The sequence below is a fragment of the Solea senegalensis genome, linkage group LG15 (assembly GCF_019176455.1).
Source record: "Solea senegalensis isolate Sse05_10M linkage group LG15, IFAPA_SoseM_1, whole genome shotgun sequence".
In the NCBI taxonomy this organism is placed as follows: Eukaryota; Metazoa; Chordata; class Actinopteri; order Pleuronectiformes; family Soleidae; genus Solea; species Solea senegalensis.
In genome coordinates, this window is record NC_058035.1 from 6232111 (window position 1) to 6257947 (window position 25837).

Consider the following 25837-nt stretch of genomic DNA (forward strand, 5'->3'; position numbering starts at 1 on the left):
TGACTTTTTTGACTGATTTTGGACGACATACTATACTATGACATTTTTGACAGATTTTGGATGTCATACTATACTATGACATTTTTGACCAATTTTGGACCACATACTATACTATGCCATTTTTGACCGATTTTGGACGACATACTATACTATGACATTTTTGACCGATTTTGGACGACATACTAAACTATGTCATTTTTGACCAATTTTGGACGACATACTAAACTATGACATTTTTTACAGATTTTGGATGACATTGTATACCTTGACAGTTTGGTGGCGTTTTAGATGACAAAGTATACTGTGCATCTCATGTGACGGACTGTCAATTGGCCCAGCGTTCTAAGCAGCATCATCTTGAATACCAGCCTCTGCAGGACACTGGCTCGAATCCCATCCCTCACAGTTACTCAATTCTAGGCATTTTGGACGACATACTATACTATGACTTTTTTGACTGATTTTGGACGACATACTATACTATGACTTTTTTGACCGATTTTGGACGACATAATATACTATGACTTTTTTCACCGATTTTGGACGGCATAGTAAACTATAATTTTTTTTGTGACGACATACCGAGGTATCACTTTTTTGTCAGACTTTCAAGTTTTGGACGATAACCTATTGCATTTACTTCACTTTTTGGACAACATACTAAATTATTAAAGTTCTTTCAAATTTCGAACACCATATGAAGCTATGCCTTTTTGTCACTTTTTGGGCCACATACTAAACTATGGCTTTTTTTGTCACATTTTGGATGATATACATTTTCACAGCATGAAGCAGGCATGATCAAAATTTCGCTGCAGAATTTTCTTGTTTTCTTAAACGTTTTTTAGAAATTAAAGGGACAGATTTACTAATTTTTAATATATTAAGGTGTCATCCACAACGGGTTACATTCTATTGGAAGTTGCAAAGCCATTGCATGTATGAATCATTTGTGAAAATTATTTAATATTTTTGAAACTGAGACAGTTGCTGTCACACTATCATCAAGACTATTGCAGATGAAGTTTATGATCTATATTCATGCCCATCATCCAGGAAAACAAGAATCATATAATTATTCGCACCTGAAGTATAATGACACCTAATGCCTTGCCCTCTAAATTTTAAATATTGTTCATGATAGTGAGGTATTGGGGCGGTCATTACCCAGGTGTAGGAGTCTCTGCCAGCCAATGAAGGCATTTCATATGACGGGGACCTGCCATACGGCTCACAGGCAATTCTTGAGCACCAGAGGAAGTTCCCACTGTGGGACAGATTGGTAAACAGTTTGTCTTCCTCACCTCAGGCTCTGCAGAAACAGAGGGGGGAACTAATGATGACTAACAGGAAGTGAGGATAACGGAGATTCTCAGATTCTCTGTCCAACTGAAACAGAAAAGAAAAAAATGGCAAAAGTGTTTCACTCAAAAAACACATTACAATGTGTGTGTGAATGTCAATTTCCATTAACCATCATATAGTATGTCTTAAAATTGACGAAATGCATGACTATTACATGTTGTAGAAATCTGTGAAACAAGCTTATCATAGCATTTAAAAAGTCGCCCCAAAAGTGCCAAAGAATTATAGTCAAGTTTGTGATTAAACGTCCTAAAACACCAAAATAAAGTACAAATTAACAAGACTAAAAACTAATTATCTATGGCGTAAAAACATGCCAAACTAAAATAAATAGATTTCTTAAAATCAGTTCATATGAATTAGCTGTAATTTAGCCCATTGCAAAAACCGATATTTTCACGTCATGTCATAAAAAGTCGAAAACTGTTGTAAAAACACAATAAAGTTCCATATTACAGCGGTTATGGACTTGCTAAACCTGTTAAAATGGGTCACTGAATGATTTTCTCCCTCCAAATAAAACTCTTGTGTCACAGGACAAGTGATTACTTTAATTCCAAAGTAGTTGCTCTGATATGGGCTGAGAAAAGGGCACAAACCACAAATCTCTTCAGCCAACACTGGAGTAGTATGTGAAAATATCCATTTAGTTGACGTTCTTACGTCAACTAAAGATGACGTCAAGTCATACAAAAAAAACAACACCAGTGTTTTCTTAAAAGCACACACATTTAAGTTTAATTAATGAAAAGAGTGGAGGTTTGGTAAACATTTTGTCGGTGGCACTACATACATTCAGTATTATTTGGGAGTTTTTTCTGTTTAATCCCACCATCAATCCTGCAACAAAAAAAAGAGAAGGAAAACAAAAACAGACAAAACCCTAACAGGGTATATATAAGTTTTTGCACTGGTTCAATACAACAGAGACATTTGTGTTCTTTACAATAACATATTTATGCATATATGTCATATGACGGGAACAATCTGTGTGTGTGTCTGGCCGTGTTGCCACATGACTGAATTACATCTCAATATAGCACAAGCACCACTAAGATGTCTACCAGGAAGCTGAATGCACCAGTCCAGCAGGGGTCAGTGCAGAGGGACAAAAGGAGACATGGAAAGAAAAGCCACGTTGGACTAAATATGTACCTTTATGAGGCACAGGGCCTACGAAATTACAGTGACTGTTCATCAGCATCCTTTATGAGATCTACTTTTTTTAATGTTATTGTACACCACTGGGATCACATTAACAGTAAAACAAAGAGCTCTGTGACTGTGGTTCTTCAGCCTTTCACACGACATAAGACGTTTTAACCTTGAGGGAAAATGGATGAACACAATGTGCGGGGCGGGCCTTTAAGCCATTCCGATGAACTGTCACTTAATCAACAGTATGTGGTTTCTATATCTTACAATTGGAAACTAAATAACAGCTAAGAGTTACCACTTCATGAGTAAGCATAGGTCATATTTATCTATACACATTTATACATTCAGATATGACTGTTTATTGTGTTCACTTGTAATTGGCACTGTTTATTTATTTATTTTCATGGGTGGACACACTGAAATGTCCGGGGTCTTCCTCATTCATCATATGTCAGCAGTGGGCATGTAATGCTTCACACAGTTGCCTTGCCCCCCCCCAACGGATGCTCTGTACGTTTAAAGAAACGTGATTATTGTCCACAAATGGCAACTTCATCTCATTTCTTCTGGCTTGACAGCAGCTTATAATCAGTTGAGCTTGACTACTTTAACTAAAAAGAAAAAAAACACTCCTTCTTTCTTCGGCAAACATCCCTCAAATTAAAAAAATAAAATAATAAAAATAATAATCATAGCAAATACAACCCAGCACATCAACAAAATGAACATGAATACAATCAGAAGCCTCAAGTGTGGTATGAGAATTACAGGGTCAAATTTCAGGAGGACACGTCTTTATCCAAATAAAGAACGATGAGCCGGAGAGGAGAGAGAAAAAAAACTCACTGTCAACTGCCTTTAAGTGATGTTACAAATACCTTACAGATTTGTATGCAATTTTTTTTTATTTATCATTTTTTTCATCTTTCTGAAAAATATTTGAAAGTCAGCGACATGATGATGATGATGATGATGCCTTTTTACTTTCTACAGGAAAAAAAACAGAAGAAAAAAAAACGCCTTTAGATAAAAAATAAATAAAAACACATGAATTAGATGTAATATTCACATGGAAGACAACATATACAATATTAAACATATTTCTAGACCGATACTGCCTCCACACAACAAGATCAACCCCCAGCCAGAATGTCCATGTGGGGTCCCAAGCCGGTTTATCCACGGTTTCCATGGTGGCTACACACGTGTTTGCCCACATGGCAAGAGGAAAGGAATTGGGCTTGTAACCCGAGGGTCGCCTGTTCAAATTCTGGAGTTGGGTAATTGCTCCTCAGGCACAGAAAAGTGCTGCCCACTGCTCCCGTGCCCGGCTTGTGTGTGTTCACTACTGGTTTGTAATAAGGACGGATGAAATGCAACTAATTCTAATTCTAAACCTGTACAATTTACCACCCACGTCCACTCAGTACCCACTTAGTACCGAGCTAGGGTGGAGTGGGCAAACACACATGGGGCCACCATGGAAACAAAATCACAGCCTATAAATGACCCTTATGAAGCCACACATGGACACGTCGGCTGGAACCTTCTGCTGTATTGTTGGACAATTCATGTACTCAATCACCTAGTTGGAGAAAGTGAGATCGACAAATAATAAAAAACACCCAGGGAAAACGTGTGAAATTTGCCTTTCCACTGGTCCCAAAAACTTCCAGAAACAGACATACTCTTTAACATAGAAAAATACTATACCAAAATGAAATACAAATATATATATATTAGAATCTGTTAGGCATTTCTATATAAAGGGATGCTGGGGAGGGACGGGTGGGGGGCAACTAAAGGAGTTAGGTTGCATCATGAGAAAAAAAATATATAACAAAAATAAAAACAAAGCAATAGGAGAAATTAGACAAAACAAACAAAATTCGGGAGATTTCTTTTTTGATTTGTTCTGTCAAAACATTTATAGTGATATTAAGAGGCTCTACATATTAGTTGGCAAACTCTCTCCACACATGCAACAGGTCTGCACGAGTTTAATACTGCAAGCATCAACATGAGCAGGGGCTGAAATGGCCCGCTGCTTTTTGCAAATCATCCTAACCCTGAGGCAATGCATGCTGGGTAACTGATAACCACCGAGCACTGCTGGCGCCAGACTTGTTTGCTGTACGAATCGAATATTTGCACCTCTCACTTTTACACGTGGCCAATGTATGAATGTACGTCATGCATGTGTGATGGTATACTTGGAAGAGAGAGAGCGAGAGTGTGTGACTGTAATGTTCAGTGCTGCTTGTCAGTGCAGTCTCTAATTTTCTATGTTACGGTTCCTCACAGCGCACAACTGTCTGTGACGCCACGCCAACATGGCCTCCGAGCCATGCCATCCACACTGGATTATGTGCCGCTCTAACTCTTGTCGCCTTTCCTTTGCTCGCTTGTACACGTGCATGTGTGTGTGGATGGATGACTGTATCCCGGCAGAAAAAATTGCTACACCAAACCAGCAACAATTTCAACTCAACCCCTCCCCCGAAAAAACCCACAACATCCAGCCCAGTCCAGGTAAAACCCAGCCAAGCTCAACTCAAGATAGCTTTGCCAAGTCAAACGGTCCAGCTCTCCTCGCATCGCTCTGTTTCTCTCATTTTTGTCCTTCTCCCCCCTCTCTCTCTCTCTCTCTCTCTCTCTCACTCTCACAGCCAGGCTGGATCTCACTGTCCCCACTGACTCCATGAAGTTAAAGATTGTAGGTGGTGGCTGGGCCTCACAGATGGATGGGGGGAGATCACACTGGGTAAATTAGGTTGGAGGGATGCCTTTGAAATCTCCGGACCTCTCAGAACAATGTCGCAGATACAATGTGGTTTGTTTCTGTTGTTGTCGCTTCTACATTGTTGCTCATGTTGTTGGTTTTCTCTGTGTTACTGTAGGTCACACACCCTTGGAAGGGGAGGAAATGTCCTATTTTACAAACATTGTGGTCCATAATATATAGATAGAGGTTTTATATATTTTCTTTATAATCTCTCTCTTTCCTTCTGTCTTTCTTTCCCTCCCTCGCTGTCCTCCGGTCCCTCTCATCCTTCCTTTCTCTCCTTCCTTCCTTCCTTTCTTGCTTTCTTCCTTTCTTTCTTTCTATCTTTCTTCTGCTCCGCAGCAGTGGCAGGAGACGTGAGCGAACCGCGCTACATGCAGCCCACGCAGCCGCACTTGATGGTCTTTTCCACCTCCTCGGTGAAGGAGGTTCCATCGCTGCACTCGAAGGTGTATTTCCGGCGCTTCATTCTCTGGCTGGCACAGCAGGCGCCCGTGTCACAGACGCCGGTGCACTCCACCCACGAGACCACGCGTGTCGTCTGGCAGATGGCGTAGCCTCGCTGTACCTGGTAGAAGTCTCGCACAGGCTCCCCTCGGCACTCAGACTCTGGAAGATGGAGAGCAACCACCGACATTAGTATTTACATTGATTAGTTTTTTCTAGGGGTCTCACAGAACTCCCAGACTTTAACTTAAAGCTGCAGGGAATAACCTTTGGTATTTCTTGTTGCTGTTGACCTCTATTTGAATGTAAAAAGGTAACATTATTTCTATGTCTGACCTTTGTCTTAAAATGGGCTCTGTCAAGCAATACTATCAGACACGACTGAGGGAGTGTTTTTGTGTACATACACCAGCAGCGCAGGGTCAGACGGGGGCAGGAAGTGGGAGAATTCACTTTTTGTGGAACCTCTTTGCAGCTGTCTCGCGTCACTTTTCAAGTTCAAATTAGCATGCCCAGATAATGCTATGGACAGGGGGAAAGACTTTAATGCCTCGTCAGCTAAAAATATTAACTAGTTTAAAGTTCATGGACGGTAGGAAGACTGAACGGTGCCAGAAAACCGGAAACTGTCTCATACTAACGAGCTCAGAGGGGTCGTGTCACACTCTAGAATAGTGGACACACTTCCACTAGCGCGTGCACACTGGGACAAGAGCAGTGTACAAGTACAGTAGCTACAACTGCAGCTCAACTTAATGTACTGACAGAGAGAGTCGTGTAGAGCTAAATGTTTTGACTGTAATGATCATTTGTCTGTATTTAAAAGCTACATACTACAGCTTTAAGATTTCTTAAATGACACAGATACAGTTTTGGGAGTTAAACTATGGGATGCACTAGCTGATGAATTGAAATTGCTCGTCTCTGTGGAGTTTCAAAAATCTTTTGTGTTAGAGCACAGTGTTAATTGTTAATGTATAGCCAACAATCCAATCCAATCTTCTTAAATGACACAGATATCTCTTGGAAATGACTGGTTTACCTATTCATATTAATATGAGGTGTCATCCATGTCATTATGCACACATTTGCTCGAGTTCCAAATGATATTGTGAAATGGTTGGTGCTTTAAAAGTGGGTTTACACATGAAAACTGGGTAAGAGTGTTAAACCAACCGGCATCACAGAGATCGCCAGTGTAGCCACTTTCACAGTGACAGTAGGCGTCTCCTGTGTCTGAGATCTGGCAGCGACCGTGTTTGCAGTTGAGGCGACGGCAGGGGTTGAAAAGCTCTCCCTGTTGGTTACACAGGGCTCCACGGTAACCCTCCTCACACTCACAGCGGTAAGACTGAGAGTCCAGGGGGATGCACTTTCCATGGACGCACCTAGGAAGAAGAAACAGTAACAATGCTTTAGAAGAACGGCGGTGAATAATAAATACACTCAGAATTATCTTGTGACTCCAGTTATGGGGCTTGAACACAAGGTTAAAAATACCAGATTACAACATGTACTTGCTGTTTCATATACAGAATATAGGCTACTATAACCAATGTCACTGGATTTGTTTCCTCTTCTCATTTACCCCTCAAACACATATATCAGACAAAAAAGCTTTTTTTAGGTGGGAAAAAGACATGTTTACATGTTTTGGAGGACTTTCAGAAGACTTTCAGAATATTTAAATAGGACCATGTGTGTCTTTTGTGTTTTTTAATACTTCATCTATACTTTATAATTTAACCTGTAATAGAACATCTTAACGTATTGCTATATTACACGTTCAATTTACAAGATATTTTCAGAGCGGTAACATTTCTGTGCCTCTTGTTGACATACTTGCTGCCCTGGCAGGGGTTGCTGGCAGGTTGGTCACAGTGTGGTCCGCTCCAGCCTGGCTGGCAGTGGCACACTGGTCCCTGGACCCCATCAGGCTGACAGATGCCATGGACACAGTAGATCTTCTTGCAGGGCTCGCAGCCTGGAACCACGCCAGGCTTCATCTGGGTCTTGGTGAAGTCCTGGAGCTCGTTGTTGATGTACAGGTTCTGGATGCAGCCGTGGAAACTGGAGCCATTCTGGATCTGCCAGAGACGGAAAGCACTCGAGTGTATATCCACTGGCATTCCTGGAGCAGGAGGGAGAGAGAGAGGGAGGGAAAGAGAGATGAAATGTTTTGATGTGTGAAGACATACACACTAGACCACACACACACACACACACACACACACACACACACAGCTAACACAGGGCTGGTATGAGAGTAATGAGAGGAAGACAATTTCAAACACGCTGTGTCTCAACAGTGCATCTGCAGCTTTTCAAACAATATGATCGACTTTGGGAGTTTGCATTTGCACCACGAGACACATCGTCCTTGAAAGAGAGGACTAATAAAATCAAAGGAATATGGAAAACAATGTCTTGTGTAGCATAAGACAACGCAACACCTCACATCACAGCACTGATGGACGCAACGTTTGAGCCACTCCAGAGAAAACTGTCCACGGCTTGTGAATTTAGTGTATTTTGTCACGAGTGGCTCAACAATCGCACATTTAAATACATTCATTTACATTTTGTGCAAGCGGAAATCATGCAAAAGCAAAACAAATCTTTCAGACTGTGTCTGGTAGTTCCTATAGTGGACACTAGATGGTGCACTTTGCACACTGTAAAGTAGTGGATGTTGTGTATTATCTCTAAACATACATTATGAATGTTTGTGGGTGCTCTGTTTTGTTTTTTATCGTGTTATCAAAGTGAGGGACCCTAGCAAACACAGTCATGACTGAAGGTGAGTATGGTGTGGGTGTAGGAGGGGGTCTTGGGTGGAGGAAGGATGGGGTTGCATGGTGAAGAGGAGAGGGGCTGGTGGCGGTGGTGACAAAGCGAGGAGGGAGGGGGTGGTGATTGACAGTAGTGTAGTAGATAAGAGTGCCTGCAGAGGAGGGAGGTGTGTTCTGGAGAGGGCCCCTACCCCCCACGTATAGTGGAGCCTCCCTGTTGAGGGGCCGCACTGCCCCGAAGCTGTCCATTGTGGTAGGGAGACCCCCGTCGATGGACAGGTTCACCATCTGATCAAAGGTCACGAGCTCCACTGTGTGGAACTGGCCATCATTGATCGTCTCAGTACTGAGGGAAAAATAAACATCACTTTAGTCTGGAATCAGGAAACATTAGTAAACAGCTGAGGATTCAACAAGAACATGACACCTCACCTGTAGATGGCATGTCCCGGCTGGCTGCCCGGGTCATAGCTGACCTTGACGTGACCTTGGTAAAGCTCCACTGCAATATGATCATTGTCGCCGTTGTACAGTAAAATTCCATTATCTTCAGCTGTTGACACCTACAGTGAGAACAGGCAGTGTCAATGCAGGAATTATATTAATCTATAGGAGTGATCTAATATCTCACAAAGTTGTTCAAACAATGGTCCAGAACATCATAATGTTCCAACATAAATATGGATGTATTTCAGTTTTGGGAGTTAGGAATTGAAATTGTTTGTCTCTGTGGAGTTTATTTGTCTTTTTTTGTTTTGTTTTGTGTTTTTTGTCTTCTTTTGCATATTGCTGATAGTGGTGATTTTGCATATCATGTCATGTCATATCATATCGTATAATATTTGTTATATATCCTTTATCTAACCAGGTAAAAGCCTCAGTGAGATATAAAAAAAATAACTTTTTCAAGAGTGACCTGGCCAAAAAGACAGCATAACAATAAATATCATATAATCATCACATCATATCGTACCTGGAGGGTGATGTTAGCTTGAGGCCAGTTCTTGAGGTCAGAGAGCAGAAGGTATGAATCTCTGTCGATGAAGTTGACACTGACCAGCTTCTCGCAGCGCGGCCCACCGAACTCTGGAGGACACTGGCAGAGAGCCCGTCCACCTCGCTCCACACACGGAGCGCTGTTCTGACAGTCAGCCAGCTCACACAGGGAGAGCAGCGAGGGGGGGACCTCACACAGCTGACCGCTAGATGAGGAAAAAGAGTGAAGGGATGGTTGAAGGAGGATGATGTCACTACTATGCAGCATGTGCGTGTCAAATCTGAGCTCTTGGCACCTGTATCCCTCAGGACAGACGCAGGAGTATCCGTTCAATTCGTCCACACACAGCGCTCCATTCTGACAGCGATGCTCCTCACAGTCATTATAGTCTACACTGCAGTCATCACCGACATAACCAGGAGCGCACACACACCTGCGAGACACAAACACAATCCTAGAATCCTAGCGGGAACACTTACATACAGTTTATTTTTCACTGTATCTGAAGTGCTGGCAGTGAATCCTTACTTAGGTCCAGTGGAGGTGATGAGGCAGGTGGACTGATGCTGGCAGGGGCTTCGTCCTGGGGCACACACATCCTCCATTTCCTCACACATCTCTCCTACACAGAAACAGAACAAAGAGAAGAATAATTTAAGCGTTTTACCACGGTCAGTTGATCAGATCGGGATCATGTTTTCTGTAGCGTGGTTGTACGAGGTACTAACAACACACTGATAGCTCTGGGTAGTTCTCTTTTACATCATAGCACAAATGAGTTGCTGCTCAACCACGGCCTCCAGCAGTTAATGCTAATGAGTTATTTTCTGACTTTGATGGTGGATTTACTGTAGTAAAGTCTGCAATGTCTGTGTCTCTGCAAGATAATAATGCTGTTTGTTCTCTATGGACTTTGGTGTGGCAGAGTGAGCCATTTAAGAAAACCTGAGGATCAACATTTAACAGTAAGACGGAGAGAAAACACAGAAGTCTTGTTGTCGAGTGCACTGACCGGTGTAATATGGGGGACAAAGACAAGTGTAGTTGTTGACTCCATCGATGCAAGTGGCTCCGTTCTCACAGTCGTTGTCTTCACAGTCGTCGATGTCAGTCTGGCAGGTGGGGCCCTCGAAGCCCAGCGGACAAAAGCAACTGTGAAACATTATGCACTCGTTACATTTGGTTCTTATACAAGTTTTGTTGACACACTCATTCAAAATCTCATCTTCCTCACCTGTATTCTCCCTCCTCATCCTCATCCACTTGACAGGTTCCTCCATTGGAACATGGGCTACTCACACAGGCATTCAGGGCTGTCTCACAGTTCTTGCCCTGAGACAGCGAACAGGGATCATTTTCATTTTTTCTGACTGTATTTTATGCAAACTTCAACACCTGCGACACGCTTAAGTAGATGGCAGCATTGTGATGCTCTAACCTTGAACCCGGGAGGACAGCTGCACCTGTAGATCTCCACCAGGTCGCTGTGGCAGATGCCCTGGTTTAGACAGGGACCAGACAGACAGGGGTTGCACTTGGCCAGCACTGCAGTGTCAACGTCTCCTGAGGAAACACCAGAAAAAACAAGAATGAAACCGCGCTCAAGTGTGACTTGAGTTACATTTTTTTTTCATTTTCAACACAGTCACTCACCTGTGCACTCAAACTTCTTTGCAGGTGTGGTGAGCAGCAGTTTGCCCTCCATGCTCTTGGGGCTGGCACAGCGAGCGATACCAGGCTCTTTGTATCCTGTCTTCACCCAGTCGGACAACCAGCGCAGGTTGCAGTCACAGTGCAACGGGTTGGCACCGATCGCCCTGATAGAACAGAGAAAATAAACCTCTTTATTAGGTACATTTTATTAGGTACTCCTGCTCATATAAGACAAACATCTAATCAGCATTTGAGTATGCAGACATGCTCAACATGGCCAAATCAGAAGAGGAAAGAAAAGTGACTTTGAATGTGGCATGGTTGTGGGAGTATTTCAGAAACTGTTAATCTACTGGGATTTTCACACATAACTACCTCTAGGGTTTACAGAAAATGGCCCAAAAATGCCAATCCTGCCACATTAAAGGTGGCCTGGTGAGTGTTTGTAACTGAGTGACAAAGTCTGATTTATCACTGCAGTACATCCCCTCACCAGCAAGTGTCACTACACCCTTACATAAAACAAACCACGTTGAAATCAACTCGGCATACTGTACAACAAAAACCGTGCTTCTCTGAAAAATGTGAAACAGATTTAAAGTTTGACGCCATGCATCGAGTGGAGGAGGAGGAGGAGGAGGAGGAGGGGTGGAATCTCAATTATAGGCAAAGGTGTGGACAGAAAGCACTTCTAACCACTTCTGTCATGGTGGTCGTGAATCAATGCCGCTCTGTCCTCCCGCTGGATGCACAAACACTCCTGAATCGATGCTGTTCCATTATGGCAAAATACAGACTCATCTTTCAGGCCCGGGCCAATAGCTGACACCTGACATCTGCTAACATGAAAGCCACTTGAGTGTGACTGTGGATCAATGGCTTCCCCTCCACCCCGGTTTCCATGCAGCCTTGACTCTCGTCCTTCTCTCCATAAAATGTCTTTGTTTAGCTCTCTCCGTCCTCCCTTCTTCCTCTCCCACTCTGACACTGATAGGTCTATTGATTAGTGGCTGTCAAGGGGCTGATGTGAGTATCTGGGCTGTAGAGCAGAGGGCACACGGCAAAGATGCCTCTGTGTCGTTTTACACATGTCCCACAAGTCACACAAGTCTGCACACACCACACACACAAAATTACAGACATAAATAAACACACCAAAGTCCACAGACCATGGAGGACCTGTGTGTGCGAGTGTGTTTTAAAGATGTCACAGGGAGATGAGACAGTAGAGGGGTCTGTGTGTTGCTTTAACCACAGGACTGCGGCTGATTAAGGGAGGGCTCGGCTCATGTGGCCCACCAAAGAGGACTACAGAGAGCCCACTGTGAGCCACACTCGCCGACTGTCTGTCCAGACCCCCGCAGTGCCTGAAAGTGTGTCTGCATGTGTGTGTAGACTTAACAAACTCAGCAGAAGGTATACCACATAGGTGACGGGCTGGGCCGTCTCACTACTTACAAGTGGGAGAGGGAAGCGACATCGTTGAAGATGCCTTCGGGAAGCTCTGAGACCTCGTTGCCATGGAGAGACCTTTGAAATGTAGGAAAGATATGACAACAAAAGAAAGAAATTAGCATATTTCATTATAGGTGACAATCTGCTTGATGTAAAAAGAGGTTTTCAAATTGAGATCCGAGCATTTTCATTTGTCTGAGGATCTGTCCACAGTTTTGAACTTTGAAACCCCCTGAATTAATTTACAGAATTGGTAAGTATTTATTGGTTGGCCAGACAATCATGGATGGACCAGACCCTTCCTGTGTGGATTATGCATGTCCTTCTCGTGTGTGTGTGTGTGTGTGTGGTGGGGTTTCTCCAGGTAGTCCGATTGGACGTAGGTGTGACAGTGAGCATGACTGGCTGTTTGTCTCCGTATGTTGGACACGTACAGGATGTAACCTGCCTCTCGGCCAGTGTCAGCTAACTGGCTTCCGATCCCTTCACAAGCCTCAAAGGAAAAGCGGCAAAGATAATGAATGTTTGTCAGGAAAAAACAGACAATTTGAAAATGTTATCTTGAAAAAAACAACTGCTCTCTGTTTTTCCCCTACATATAACAGACTAAATGATAAATTTAAAAAAAACCAAAAAAAAAACTTTTGCTTCCTGACGACATAAACCAGAGACAAGAAGAAAAATGTTGATGAGGGTTATTTCCGGTTTGTGTTAGCGTTATATATGGAGACGTCACTGGTGTGTAATTCTGGTCTGAGCCTTGTGCAACTGGCAAAGATGTGAGGCTCTGTAAGTCTGGAAAAGACGGGTGTCAGGTTTCTGTGTCTGGCTGGCAGGGCCAACACGGGTACATACACTAGTGGGAGGGAGTAACAGAGCTGCACCATATGCAGGACCGTAAAAAACAGTTTAATTCTGTGTGTGTGTGTGTGTTTGTGCAGCTACAACAGTATATCTATACATATATGTTATGTTAACGTTTGTGTGCGTAAACACTTTCTTATTCCGCTGGCTCATCGCTGCCTGCTGTCCAGGGTGTCAAGCCAACACGGCTTATTGGCTAGATGAGTGACGGCTGCTGTAATTCACCAGGTCATTACCACCTCCAACCCTCAGCTGACCGCACACTAATGTTACCACAGCTCCGTCCACAGCGTAGTGCATGACTCATCCGCTCTCTATGCCTGGATGAAGAGAACTGATGTGTGAACAGAATTGATTTGATCATCGAATTATTGTTAAGCCGTGGAAGCAGACACAAAGGAGCAAACCTGGACAGCGTTGAGGAAGCGGAGCTTTGCTCCAATATGAAAGGGAAAATATACAGTGTAACCATCAGAGACAACACGTTAATTGGCCTGTGTACAGGCTGCCAGGGGAGAACGCTTATTAGTGCAGAGTGAGTAACTATGGGTTGTGGTATTTGGAGAATGGTTAGGATACTTAAAGGGCACAAAGCCAGTAGCAGTGTGCCAGCCAGGCACAGATCTCATGGGAGAAAGGAGCCAGAGAGTCTCCAGGAAGAAACCTGATCTGCTCCTCTACTAACCTTTTCTCTGTCCGTGTCTGTGTGACTCCTTACTTTTTCGTCCCTACAGCTGTGTATCGCTGCGTCACTCCATCTTCTCTATGTCAACTGATCTCTGTGCTGGCAGGAATGCTGATGCTTCTGGATGAGCAGAACCAGGGTCCTAAGTTTGTTGTCTGACTGTACTCACGCACGGTTTTCGCACTGACCGCTTCTTTTGCAACTCCTTAATAATGCATTGTGATCGCCCTTTGAGCTGCCTGTCTCAGCCTCTGAGAATTATGTTATGCTGACATTTTCTACAGCTGTATAATATCGCTGCATCACTCCATCGTCTCTATGTGATTTGATCTCCGCCCTGACACGGCACAATCCTCAGAATGGAATTAAATTTCATGTTTTCTGTGTGAGCAAAATGTGAGGTGAGGGCTAAAAATATGCTCACGGTTTTCAAACTGAACCTGTTCCTCTGCAACTCCTTCATGATATTTTGTGATCATGTGAGCCTTCGGAGCTGCCTGTTTGACATTTTAGTGAATTATGTGATGCTGGCATATGCTGCTGCATCACTCTATCTTTTATCTATATATATCTGACTGTATATGACTTCCACACCCTTGCACTGACTCTGCTCATTCACCTCACACCTAATACCCAACAGGCTAATTAGCTGCTTATTAATCTACAGTCAAACCACAACACACACACACACACACACACACCAGACTGAGACCCATGACCTGTTTGAAACTGTGAGCGTTAATGATTCTTCTCCTTTTAATTGCTCTGTAAAGTCAAAGGTGCAGCTTTATAAAAGCTTTGGCACCTCGGTGTGTGAGTGTTTCCGCGCTCGTAGCCAGCGTTGGCATCTCGCTGTGGTTTCTATGAAGCTTCCAACTTTGAACTTTGAACTCGGCGCAGAGTCTTAAAGTTGGGACTATTAAAATGAGCTCATTGTCGCTTTCGGTTTTGTTCCACCCCGACAGCTTTGCATTATAAAGAAAGCCGTGGCACCGACTGACATTTAATGGGAGACTCACGATTGATCATTCCTGCAGTAAAGACATCAAAGTTTTCTGCTCGGGTCTGACTCCTGTCTGATTGAGACAAGAAGGCAGTCCAGACAGTCTGAGCATATATATATATATATATATATACTGTATATAGTGAGTGTGTGTCTGAGCTTGTGTGTGGGTTTGCAGTCTGCACAGTGAGCGTGTTGTGTGTTGGCGGCGGGCCTCACATGGCGTCTAGCACACTTGCACAGGGAATACTTTAGAAGTAAAGGTGGCGTGAGTGAGTAAGGGCAGAAATAACGGCCGCTGCTTCATTAGAGATCAAAGCGATGTTGCCCGGGCTCGTGAAGCGGCATCAACTAATGATGACCGAGCTTCACTCTCATTCCAAGCTTAAAGGGCTCTCTTGTGCTTTGTGTCTCGTAATGATCGGGGCCATGAGACAAATCTTTACTGTAAAAAGAGGCTTTGTTGAAGCTTTGTTGTCAGTAGTAAAAAAAAGAAAAAAGAAGTGTGCCTGCTATGAGCAGACATGCAAGGCCGATAAGTCTGCTCCCACACACATACTAACCGCTGGTAATAAGTAGATGCCAAACAGGTAGACTATGGATGCCAGCACTGGTGCGTGCATGCACACGTACAGTAAAGCTGCATTCAAAGAATAATACCATGAGGAGTGATGCTGGGCCTGCTTCTCTCTTACAGAACAACAGTTGAAGTAAAGTGAAGAGACTTTTTACAACTGTCAAGTAAAAATGTCTGATTTATAGTATGCTGGTAGTCAAAGATGTCCTGAACAAAACCTTTCGTTTCCAGAAATGATTGAACATTTTGTTATTTATTACATCTCAAAAAGTGCGAATGTGGGACTTTTAACTTGAAATTTCTCTAAAACAGAACAGTAAAAATGTTTGATTTACAGTATAATAGAATTATAATCATTATAATTAGATATCATTGTCCTGAACACAACCCAGTCAGTTTTGTCCAGACCGTACGGAAAACATTGTTTTTGTTTCATCTCAAAGTTGAGAATTATTTTGATTTAAAAGTGCAAATGTGGGACATTTAACTTGAAATCTTTCTAATACTGTACAGTATAAAATGTCTAATTTACAGTATGCTGGTAGTCATAGCACAACTTCATTAATTATGGAATATTTTGTTTTCATTATATCTCGAAGCTGACAATTTCTTTTATTTAAAAGTGCGAATGTGGGACTTTTAACTTGAAATTTCTCTAATAACTGCATAGTAAAATGTCTTTACAGTACAATAGAAGTAATCATTGTACTGAACACAACCTAGTCAGTCTTGTCCAGAACTTTGTTTTTATTGCATCTCAAGTTTCAGAATGTTTTCAATAGAAAAGTGCGAATGTGGGACTTTTAACTCAAAATTCCTCTAAAACTGTCCAGTAAAAATGTCTGATTTACAGTATGCTGGTAGTCATAGATGTCCTGAGCACAACTTTATCAGTTATTTCCAGAAATTATGGAAAACTTTGTTTTATTACAACTCAAAGTTAAGATTCTTCTTCATTTAAAAGTGCAAATGTGGGACTTTTTAACTTGAATCTATAAAAAAAGGCATGCAGCTGCTGTATATTTGGATGTGGGTCCAAAGATTGGTTTGGGGTTCCTCGTCAATCTGTCAAACACATTTGCATTCTACATCTCAGTTATTGAGCAGACCAATTCCACCAATTCCAGGGGAACCCATGGCCACTGAGAGCTCACAATCAAAAACTTCATAACTTTATAAAAGCCCGGAGGCAAAGTCAAAAGCCTTTATGGTTAGTGTGGAAAAATTCTCTGGCAATCGGTGTCAGAGCGATTTTGCACAGCGGGTTGTGGGGACGCATGCTTGGCCCCCATGGTGAGGCGGTGATGAGCTTGGGATGTTTAGAGGCGAGCAGGCAGACTGTGCAGATGTCTTAAGACGAGGTGAACAGTAGCAGCTGGAACAACAGCGCTGCTGCCCCCGTGACAGCCATTTAAAACAGAGAAAACAGGTTTGAGGTTTGGGTACGTGTGTGTGTGTGTGTGTGTGTGTGTGTGAGAGAGAATTCAGAAGCTGTCGTAACTGTTTAGACTGTGCTCAGTCCTCTGGAGTCAATCAGAGAGTCTCTGCAGCATGTGGAGCACGGGTCCCGTAGTCAGTGGAACCTCCAAAAATATCTTCTATAATAATTCAAGCAGTCTCAAGACTCTTATCTTTTTTTATAAGTCTTTTTTCAAAAGAATGTCCTTTGGGCAACTTCTTTTAAAACTCAATTCAAGACAGACAGATTCGACATAATGCATACGCTATATATATATAAATATGTTGCATTCACGGTGCGTTGTTTTCAACGTGCATCTCTTCCATTCACCACTTATTAACTCGTCACTTTTCTGAAAGCTTGAGCTCAGGATGTCCATACAGTCGAGGTCATCTACTTCCCTTGCAGCAATTACGTCTTCATGAGTTCCACGTGAGGGCACAGCGAGCAGCGGCAGAGAATAGTTCAAAGCGTTGCAGCTCGCTGACTTCCAAAGAAAGCCCTTCTCTTCCTGGACTCGTAAGTAACTCGATGCTTACATAATATTACACGTCTGTTTTTCGCGGCCTGTTCTCTGTGAGCGTGGCCAACACAGAGCGTGATCGTGTTAGGTTTGGGTCTGACATGATGACCTTTAACCTTCATTAATAAATGCCTCACTCCAACCTGTACCTTAACTGTGTTAGTTAAGTTTGATATCAGTTAAGATGACAGGTTTAAAAGAGGTTTTTTGATATTTATATGATTATTTTGTTTGCTTCTTGTGTATTTTGTTGTTGTTGTTTTCTGTTTTGTTACATATATGATGCTCTTTGTAAAGCATTTAATAAGATTACTCTTCTTTCTGCTCTATTTCATTCAAAACATGGAAATGTTGTGTTATTGTAAATTGTAAATCTTTCCTTTTGTCAATAAATGAATTAAATAACTAACCCAAACTAAACACTGACCAAAACAAAACCTCTTAAACGGAGGTTTAGGAGGTTTTAGTGCTACTCAGCCCAACATCGACTGAAAAGCTTAGGAACTGCTGAGAAGCAATCTATTCAGTAAACAAAAGAGTCGCACAATAGCGGTCATTATTCCAGAAGATCTCAGACACTTTAAGCAGCTCTTGTCCATATTCTATTGCACAGCAAGGTGAAACGTGTAAATCTTCATCAGTAAAAGCCAGACTGGCGAGTTTCACATACAGTCGAGGTCATCTACTGTTTGTCTCCTTTCAAAGAGACAAATTGGGTCTGTCAGGTTACAGCCGTACTACTATGTTTTCATTTAAAAAATTAAAAACCTTTCAGCTCCTCCTCAGAAACAGGAAGCTGAATCTTTCCTCAGTTGTTGTTAAATGATAAACTTAGGAATAATATTGTTGAAATTGCTGTCAAGAAATTTCACATTGTTCATCATGTTAAGATACTTCTTTAAATGTAAAAAAAAGGGGAAAGATTTCACCAAAAAAACGGCCCAAATCTCCTCAGTCTATAAAGTCTCTGTAAAGTCCATAGCTCATACTGGACCTCAGATATACAGATATAACAACAAGTAAATATACATACAGTATATATATCTATATATAGACCCACACACACACACGTGTAATATAAACTCACAGCAGTCGTAGGGAATGCAGTCCACTGAAGGCCATTTTGGGTATACAGCGCAGGGAGTTGTAGCTGAGAATTCTGCAAATTGGAAAATAATAACATATTCAACTGTGAGGTCAAGAGAGAAATACTAGGCTGACGCTGGTCAGTACTTACAGAGTGGTGAGCTGGCTCATGTTGGCGAAGGACGAGTTGGTCAGAGAGTTGATCTTGTTGTTGCTCAGGTCTCTGGAAGATGAATTAAAAGGGCAAATAGGTTCAGTTGTACAGCTCTGCACAGCGAGATTACGATAACACATAGATAAATACTCACACCAGCTGTAGGTATTTGAAGGCAGACAGTTCCTTTGGCACAACACTGAACTGGTTTCCATCCAGATACCTTTAAAAAAGACACAAACAAAGACACACAAACGGATACAATGATTCAGTTATGTCTTCAAACACAATGTTCTCACAGAGCAGCTACAGAGCTGAACTCATGATTGATGATTTCTTTAGACAGTATTCAAGAACAATTTAGATATGAGAAATATTTACTTGCGGTTCTGTAGTTTACTTTCTAAACCATGGTCATATTTTGAGAAAATCTGGGCCAAATACAGCTGTTTCACAATAAAAGTCTCATTGTGACTTACGGCTTTCACTCTGCAGGTGCTGCAGGAGATACTTCATCATTTCATCAGACATGTTTTACTGAGTTCTACAGAAAATGTATATTTGTGCTCAGTCACTATGGTGAAATAAGTTGTGCTCTTCAGTTCTGCATTGTACCAGCGGATTATTCTCTAATTTCTGCTTATTATAAGATATTATAAGAGGTTCCCAATGCTCTCAAACCAGACACTGTTGATATGTTACATTTGGAAAAATGTATTCTGCTATCTGTCAACATTTTAACTGGCGCTTGTTTTTTTAAGAATAACTTGTCTTCCAATCACTTTTATTTGAATTCTTTATGACCCACTACTGTGTCATACAGTTCTATTCTAGACACATACATAATTATAAATCACCTCTGGGAGGGAATATGCGGCAGTCTGTTCACATCCAGTGACATTTTTGTGCCTAGGTGTAACTCAGCGTCCCACTTTTTGAGCTGCTTTCCCGGCCTTTCTGCGTTAACACAGTCATGTGTGCGACATCATGCCTGCAGGGCTGCAACCACCCTGCTGACTGCCAACACAAAGTGCTACCAGAGGGCTGTCACCATGATAAATGACTGATTAAGGGCTTGTTCCCTTCCGAGCGGAGCTACAGGAGCTTTCTCCTGCTATTGTTGTTCACTTTACACGAGGTGGGAAGGGCAGCAGGGTTGCTGGGTAGCTTGGGGGAGGACGGACCTTGAGTTCAGAAGTAATGATAGGTAATGATGGTGTAGAGGACACTTTAGATAATGATGGAGTAGCAAAAACTCTCCAGATGACTAGATGAAAGCCCAGAACAGAGGGGCACACCTGGTCACACCTGCTGGGACAATGACAGGCCTCAAGGCTTGCACAGCATGTGCGTCCATCATCTATGTGTGTGTGTGTGTATTAGTCTGAACTACTTGAAGCAGTATTGGAAAGTTCCAGACCTATTCCATTCCCTCCCCTTTCCATTGAAAACTGCTCATTAAAATGTCCTCTCGCTCCCCCATACTCCTGTGGACAGGCTTTTGGCCGTCACACAAATATGCACACACACACATGCACGCGCACACGCACACACGCACAGATCCTTGGCTCTGAGTGTGAGAGTGACATCAGCACTAACCCTGAGGGCTGCAGGGAACACAGGAGAAGAATGTCTGAGAGAATAACCTCAGGGTTTATTGACTCCTTCCCACTTCTCCAAATGATGAGATCTGTCTTTTATATTTTGGCTCCACTATTTTCACTCTACCTCTTATCACTTTCATACCTATCTAAGCTCCTCTCTACCTTTGTACAGGCTCCTTTTGGTTTCCTACCTCCAACAAAGCCAGACAATAATTCCTAAGACTTAAACTGATAAGATATAAATCCAATTAGCATAATTAATAGCAAGGAACTCACAGTTCAGTCACATTCCTGGGGATGCCTTTGGGCAGTGTGTGGAGGTGCTTGTTACTACAGCGCACCACCGTCTCCAGGCAAGTGCATTCACTGGGACACTGGGGTCTGGGCACACAGCTTGACTCCTCTTGGCCTGGGAAAAAAAAAAACAAGAGGAGAAAGAGGGGAGTCAGACGCCAGGGAGGAGGACAGAGGGATGACCAGAGAGGAAAAGGAAGAACCTTGGAGAACAACCAACAGAGCTGTCATCCCTGGCAAAAGAATTTATGGAAAGTTTGAACAATCCCAAAAGGAAAGACAGTGCAGGAGCAGCACAATCTGCGAAGCTGATGAAGCAGTGGGACAATGAAAAAAGAGGAAGTGAAAAAGTACGTCAGGACAGCACGAGAGGAGCCTCGCTAATGTAATATCGACCGGCAAGGGCAAAGAATGGAAACTGCCCAAGGCCTGACGACAAGTCTAACATTAATTCAGGTGCAAATAGGCTGACTGGTCAATAAGGCAAACAGTTCAATAGCTCTACTCAGCCCAACATCGACTGAAAGCTTAGGAACTGCTGAGAAGCAATCTATTCAGTAAACAAAAGAGTTGCACAATAGCGGTCATTATTCCAGAAGATCTCAGACACTTTAAGCAGCTCTTGTCTATATTCTATTGCACAGCAAGGTGAAACGTGTAAATCTTCATCAGTAAAAGCCAGACTGGCGAGTTTCACATACAGTCGAGGTCATCTACTTTTTGTCTCCTTTCAAAGAGACAAATTGCGTCTGTCAGGTTACAGCCGTACTACTATGTTTTCATTTAAAAAATTAAAAATCTGATCTATGTCCAGATGAATCTTTCAGCTCCTCCTCAGAAACAGGAAGCTGAATCTTTCCTCGGTTGTTGTTTGCTTCTATCAGAAAGTACTGCTACCGAAAAGTCAAAGCAGGACGAGATTAAACTGAAAGTAATCGGAGCTTTTTATTCAAGACTAAGCGACTGCTGCTCATTGTTTCCAAAGGTCTCTGTTTCTGCCAAGGGTTTTCAAACGAAAATGGAGACCTTAACTTCTACAATGTCTGGGGAGTGTTTACTGCGGTTGTATCCAGAGTATAATATGCATGGTTTTCAAACGGAAACATAATCTGAATGTAGCCACATGAGGCCTCATCCACACAGAACACACAACGTTCCCTAGGGTTAGGGTCAGGCTATGACATCATCATATTCCAAAGTTGTGTTTTGATTGTATACACTAAAATGCATGGGTGGTGTTTTGAGATTTTTTCACTCTTGCACTCGTTTTTTAAAAAAAAGCTCCCAAAAAATTGACTTTTGTGGATTGTCCTAAATGTGTTCTCAGTGTACGGGCCCTAAAGCAGAGGCTTTAGCAAAATGTAAAGAGTGAGAGTGAGAGATGGTGATAGGCTATTGGACGTCTCTTTTCCACCTACCCTCCTCACAGCGGAAGTCCGGTAGAGCCACATCCTGCAGAGGGATCTCCTTCAGGAAGGCAGGGCGCTGGCAGCGAGGGTTACCTGTCACAATCTTCCTACTCCTCAGCCAATCTCCGAGCCAAGCCAGCCGGCAGTCACAGTTGAATGAGTTGGCCAAGAGATTACTGGGGGGAAAAAAGTGGTAGATTTGTGGGAAAAAATAAACTAAAAGAAATCACAGAAAATTGAAAATGATCAGTTCAGGGTTAAGTGAAGATGACGTGTGTATGTCAGGGTCTCACAGGGTAGAGAGGGTCTGCAGAGTGTCGAAGGCTCCAGGAGTGATGGTGGTCAGCTGGTTGTCGTACAGTGACAGCAGGCGGACGTTGTGCAGCCCTGTGAAACTGTCGTTGTGGACACAGCTGAGCTTGTTGTTCCTGAGCATCCTAAAGAGGGAGGAAATTAAACGTATTCAGCCCACAACTCTGAAAAGGTATCATGCATTTTAGGAACCGTCGGCACTCGTCTGAGTGTGCGATTGTGTTTGACTCACAGCATCCGTAGTCCCTCAAGGCCTCGGAACATCCCACTTCGCACCGTATCGATCTGATTAGCCGTGAGATGAAGCTCAACGACAGACGAGGCGCCTTCAAACGATCCGTCCTCAATCTCTGTGATTTTGTTGTTGCTTAGGTTTCTGTCAGGAAATAAAAACAAGTATCAGATAATGGATTCTATACTATGCAGGTGATGACTGTTCATAGGACAAGTTGAAAAGTAGAATGAAAGTTTCATTTACATTTTCTTCAGCTGGGAAAGGTTCTTAAAAACTCCAGTCGCCTCCATACTGGTGATATCGTTGTTGTTCAGGCGGCTACAGAGCAGAAGTTGAAAAGGTTTAATCATACAGGGAATGTCTCATAAAGAGTGATTATATACTAGAACCATATGTCACCTGTAATTTGAACAAAAGACAAAGATCCTTTTGTGCTCCACTACACTCAGGAAAACAGGAACATTACCATTAACCCTGGAGACGGACAGGTTTATGCCACTCCAAAGGAATTTACACATACTGTCCTATTTATGACAACATTTCCTCTTTAAAATGTCCTATATGTGTGCTGATTTTTGAACATCTTGAGTTGTGCTTAACAGATTTTTTCTGGAAGGATTAATCTTAAACTAAGCAGTAAAATAACATTTAACATTTAAAGTTTGCATGTCCTCTCTGTGCGTGGGTTTTCTGCAGGTTCTCCAGTTTTCCTCCACAGTCCAGAAACACGCATATTTGGGGCAAAGTGGACACTCCATGAGAGTGGCCTTTCGCCCTATGTCAGCTGGGATTGACACCAGCGACACCCCACAACTCTCATGTGGAGGTTAAAGCGGTAGAAGATGTATGGATGAAATACAGGCTGAATCGCTGCAACCCTTCACTTATAAACCCATGAGGGTTTGGTACTTTTGTGCATGACATGAAAATAAAGAATCAACCAATCATACAAAGACATAAATGCAGTCATCTTAAAAATATCCAGTGAGTTTTGGATTTCCCTGCTCCACTACTTTCCCTGTCTATAAATTCAAAGTCTTTCTGAATTTCTGCACAGCAGACTTTTCTTCCCGATTGCTTACAGTTCAGAGGTGGACGATGGGATGTGCTCGGGAATCTTGGTGAGCTTCAGGTTGGAACAGTCCACGACGTTCGACTCGCAGCGGCACTTGGGAGGACACACTGGGTCACTGTTACATGCATTATTCAGATGGGTGTCCTCTGTGCCTATAGACGGGAGAAAAATGACAAAACATATCTTTTTATAACACAAAATGACGTCGGCCTTGTCCCTATACCCACTCAGGCACCGCACATTCCCGTGATGCTCCTACAGTCGCGCATCTGCTCCCTCAACAGCTGTCTCTCACTAGTTTGTCCAGTCGTGACCTGAGGAGCAGCTTCCCCAAATAATTTTTAACCTCAGGCGGCCTGAGGCACATCCTGCAGCTACCGTTCACAGCAGGGAGATAAATGAGTGAGGTCAAGAGGATGGGGGAGGTGCGGGTGAGTTATTTTAGAGAGGTGACAGAGTGGGAGCAGTGGGGTGAAAAGAACAGTAGCAGGGAGGATTGAGATAGGGATGCCAAAGAGGATTTAGACAACCTGCTTCAATGAAGCAGAGCACCCAGGAGAGGGAGAGAGGATGGTGGGAGTGAGCCGGTTGCACTGAGTGTGTAGACAGGTGAGGTCAAAGGGGAGGAGACGGATGAAGGAGGACACGGGGGGGATACGTGCATAAAGGACAGAAAAGGCAGAAGGGAGGCAAAGAAGGCAGGTGAGAAGAGATATATGAGGTGAGTGTCAGAGCTGCAAAGAGGAAGTAGGAGAATGAGGCAGCAAGGAGGAGAGTGGGACACTTTCCTGCACCTCCCCTGTCTATGAATAGACGTTACGTGCCAAAAAGCGTGCTGACAGTTACATCACGGCTGCTCAATTATGGAACAGCAGTGGGACCCACTCGGAACAGTGTGTGTGTGCATTTTACATCAGTACACGTGTGTGTGTATGTGCATGTGGAGCCTGGGTGTGTGAATATGTTCCATTTAGAGGGAACAGCCCCTGCATTTTGTGTTAGGATATCGCGTCCTCTTCCATTTGGCATGCTTACATCAGTGCACCTCTCTGCCTGAGGGTTGGAGATGATGTCAGCAAGACAGTGTGGGGCTCCCAGACTACAACCATGACCAGGAAAACCTCAAACAACCCAGACAAAACCCTACGGTAGTATAGTGAATAACATTCAGAACCATAACAGAATCCCCAACCCTTATAATCAACTTTAAAACAATGTGGGTGGACAGTGAAAAAGTGAATTGCTTTCATGGAAAGACTTTGTCTGAAACTGCGCCACTTCTCTAGCTCAGCGGAGCATGCAGAGAGTAATGTGAAAGTAATGCGGGTCATTAAGGAATTGTCCTTCGCCGTGCCAGACAACAGGACAAGGCATTTCCTGCTACAGAGGAAGCAATGAAAGTGCAGCGCAGCACTTTGATCTCGAGGATGTAGAAGAGCCGGAGGAGATTTGTGAAGCCTGAGTCATCATCATCATCACGAGCGCGCGGTGGCGACACTTTTACTGTCGGCAGATTTAAACGAAACAGGAGGAAACGCACAGGAGTGGGGTGAGGTTTTCCCCTCTCTGGGGCGCAAAATGACTCATTGGAGTGGAGTTGTAGAAGTTCCCACAATTCCCTTCAGTTTGGTTCCTCGTTATGAGTGCATTATGGAATCCCATGCTCTCAGTTTTTTTCTTTTTTTATAGTGATCATTCAGGGAGGTTGAAATTCTCATTAATCACTATCAGTCTTTGATCTTTCTTGTGCTTACACAGTTCTTCCATTTGTTCTCTAAGCCAACGTCAAGCTTTATCTCAGCTCGGCACACAAAGACACATTAATTCACATGCATGCACACATGCACAGACACACAGGCGTAGACAATGAGTGTCCGCACCACACACAGACACACACACAGTTTG

At 43.0% G+C, this 25837-nt stretch overlaps 1 protein-coding gene across 4 annotated transcripts in view; it reads right to left on the minus strand.

The window, feature by feature from the left end:
• Positions 1 to 5593: 5593 nt before the first annotated feature.
• Positions 5594 to 25837, minus strand: part of slit1a (slit homolog 1a (Drosophila)) — a 92198-nt gene continuing 71954 nt past the window's right edge. For 2 of the 4 annotated variants that reach the window (XM_044045747.1, XM_044045745.1), the window contains 22 exons: positions 23940 to 24084; positions 23101 to 23175; positions 22855 to 22998; positions 22604 to 22747; positions 22320 to 22486; positions 20884 to 21016; positions 19158 to 19226; positions 19001 to 19072; positions 18851 to 18922; positions 12656 to 12727; positions 11198 to 11361; positions 10983 to 11107; positions 10779 to 10876; positions 10557 to 10696; positions 10073 to 10166; positions 9840 to 9977; positions 9521 to 9749; positions 8980 to 9110; positions 8739 to 8893; positions 7598 to 7886; positions 6932 to 7143; positions 5594 to 5917 (listed from right to left, as the gene is read on the minus strand). In XM_044045747.1, the coding sequence (XP_043901682.1) occupies positions 5679 to 5917; positions 6932 to 7143; positions 7598 to 7886; positions 8739 to 8893; positions 8980 to 9110; positions 9521 to 9749; positions 9840 to 9977; positions 10073 to 10166; positions 10557 to 10696; positions 10779 to 10876; positions 10983 to 11107; positions 11198 to 11361; positions 12656 to 12727; positions 18851 to 18922; positions 19001 to 19072; positions 19158 to 19226; positions 20884 to 21016; positions 22320 to 22486; positions 22604 to 22747; positions 22855 to 22998; positions 23101 to 23175; positions 23940 to 24084 (3107 nt within the window). In that variant the 3' untranslated portion in view covers positions 5594 to 5678. Of the gene's footprint in view, positions 5918 to 6931; positions 7144 to 7597; positions 7887 to 8699; positions 8894 to 8979; positions 9111 to 9520; positions 9750 to 9839; positions 9978 to 10072; positions 10167 to 10556; positions 10697 to 10778; positions 10877 to 10982; positions 11108 to 11197; positions 11362 to 12655; positions 12728 to 18850; positions 18923 to 19000; positions 19073 to 19157; positions 19227 to 20883; positions 21017 to 22319; positions 22487 to 22603; positions 22748 to 22854; positions 22999 to 23100; positions 23176 to 23939; positions 24085 to 25837 lie in introns of all 4 variants that reach the window. The other 2 variants (XM_044045744.1, XM_044045743.1) reach the window with 1 other exon arrangement.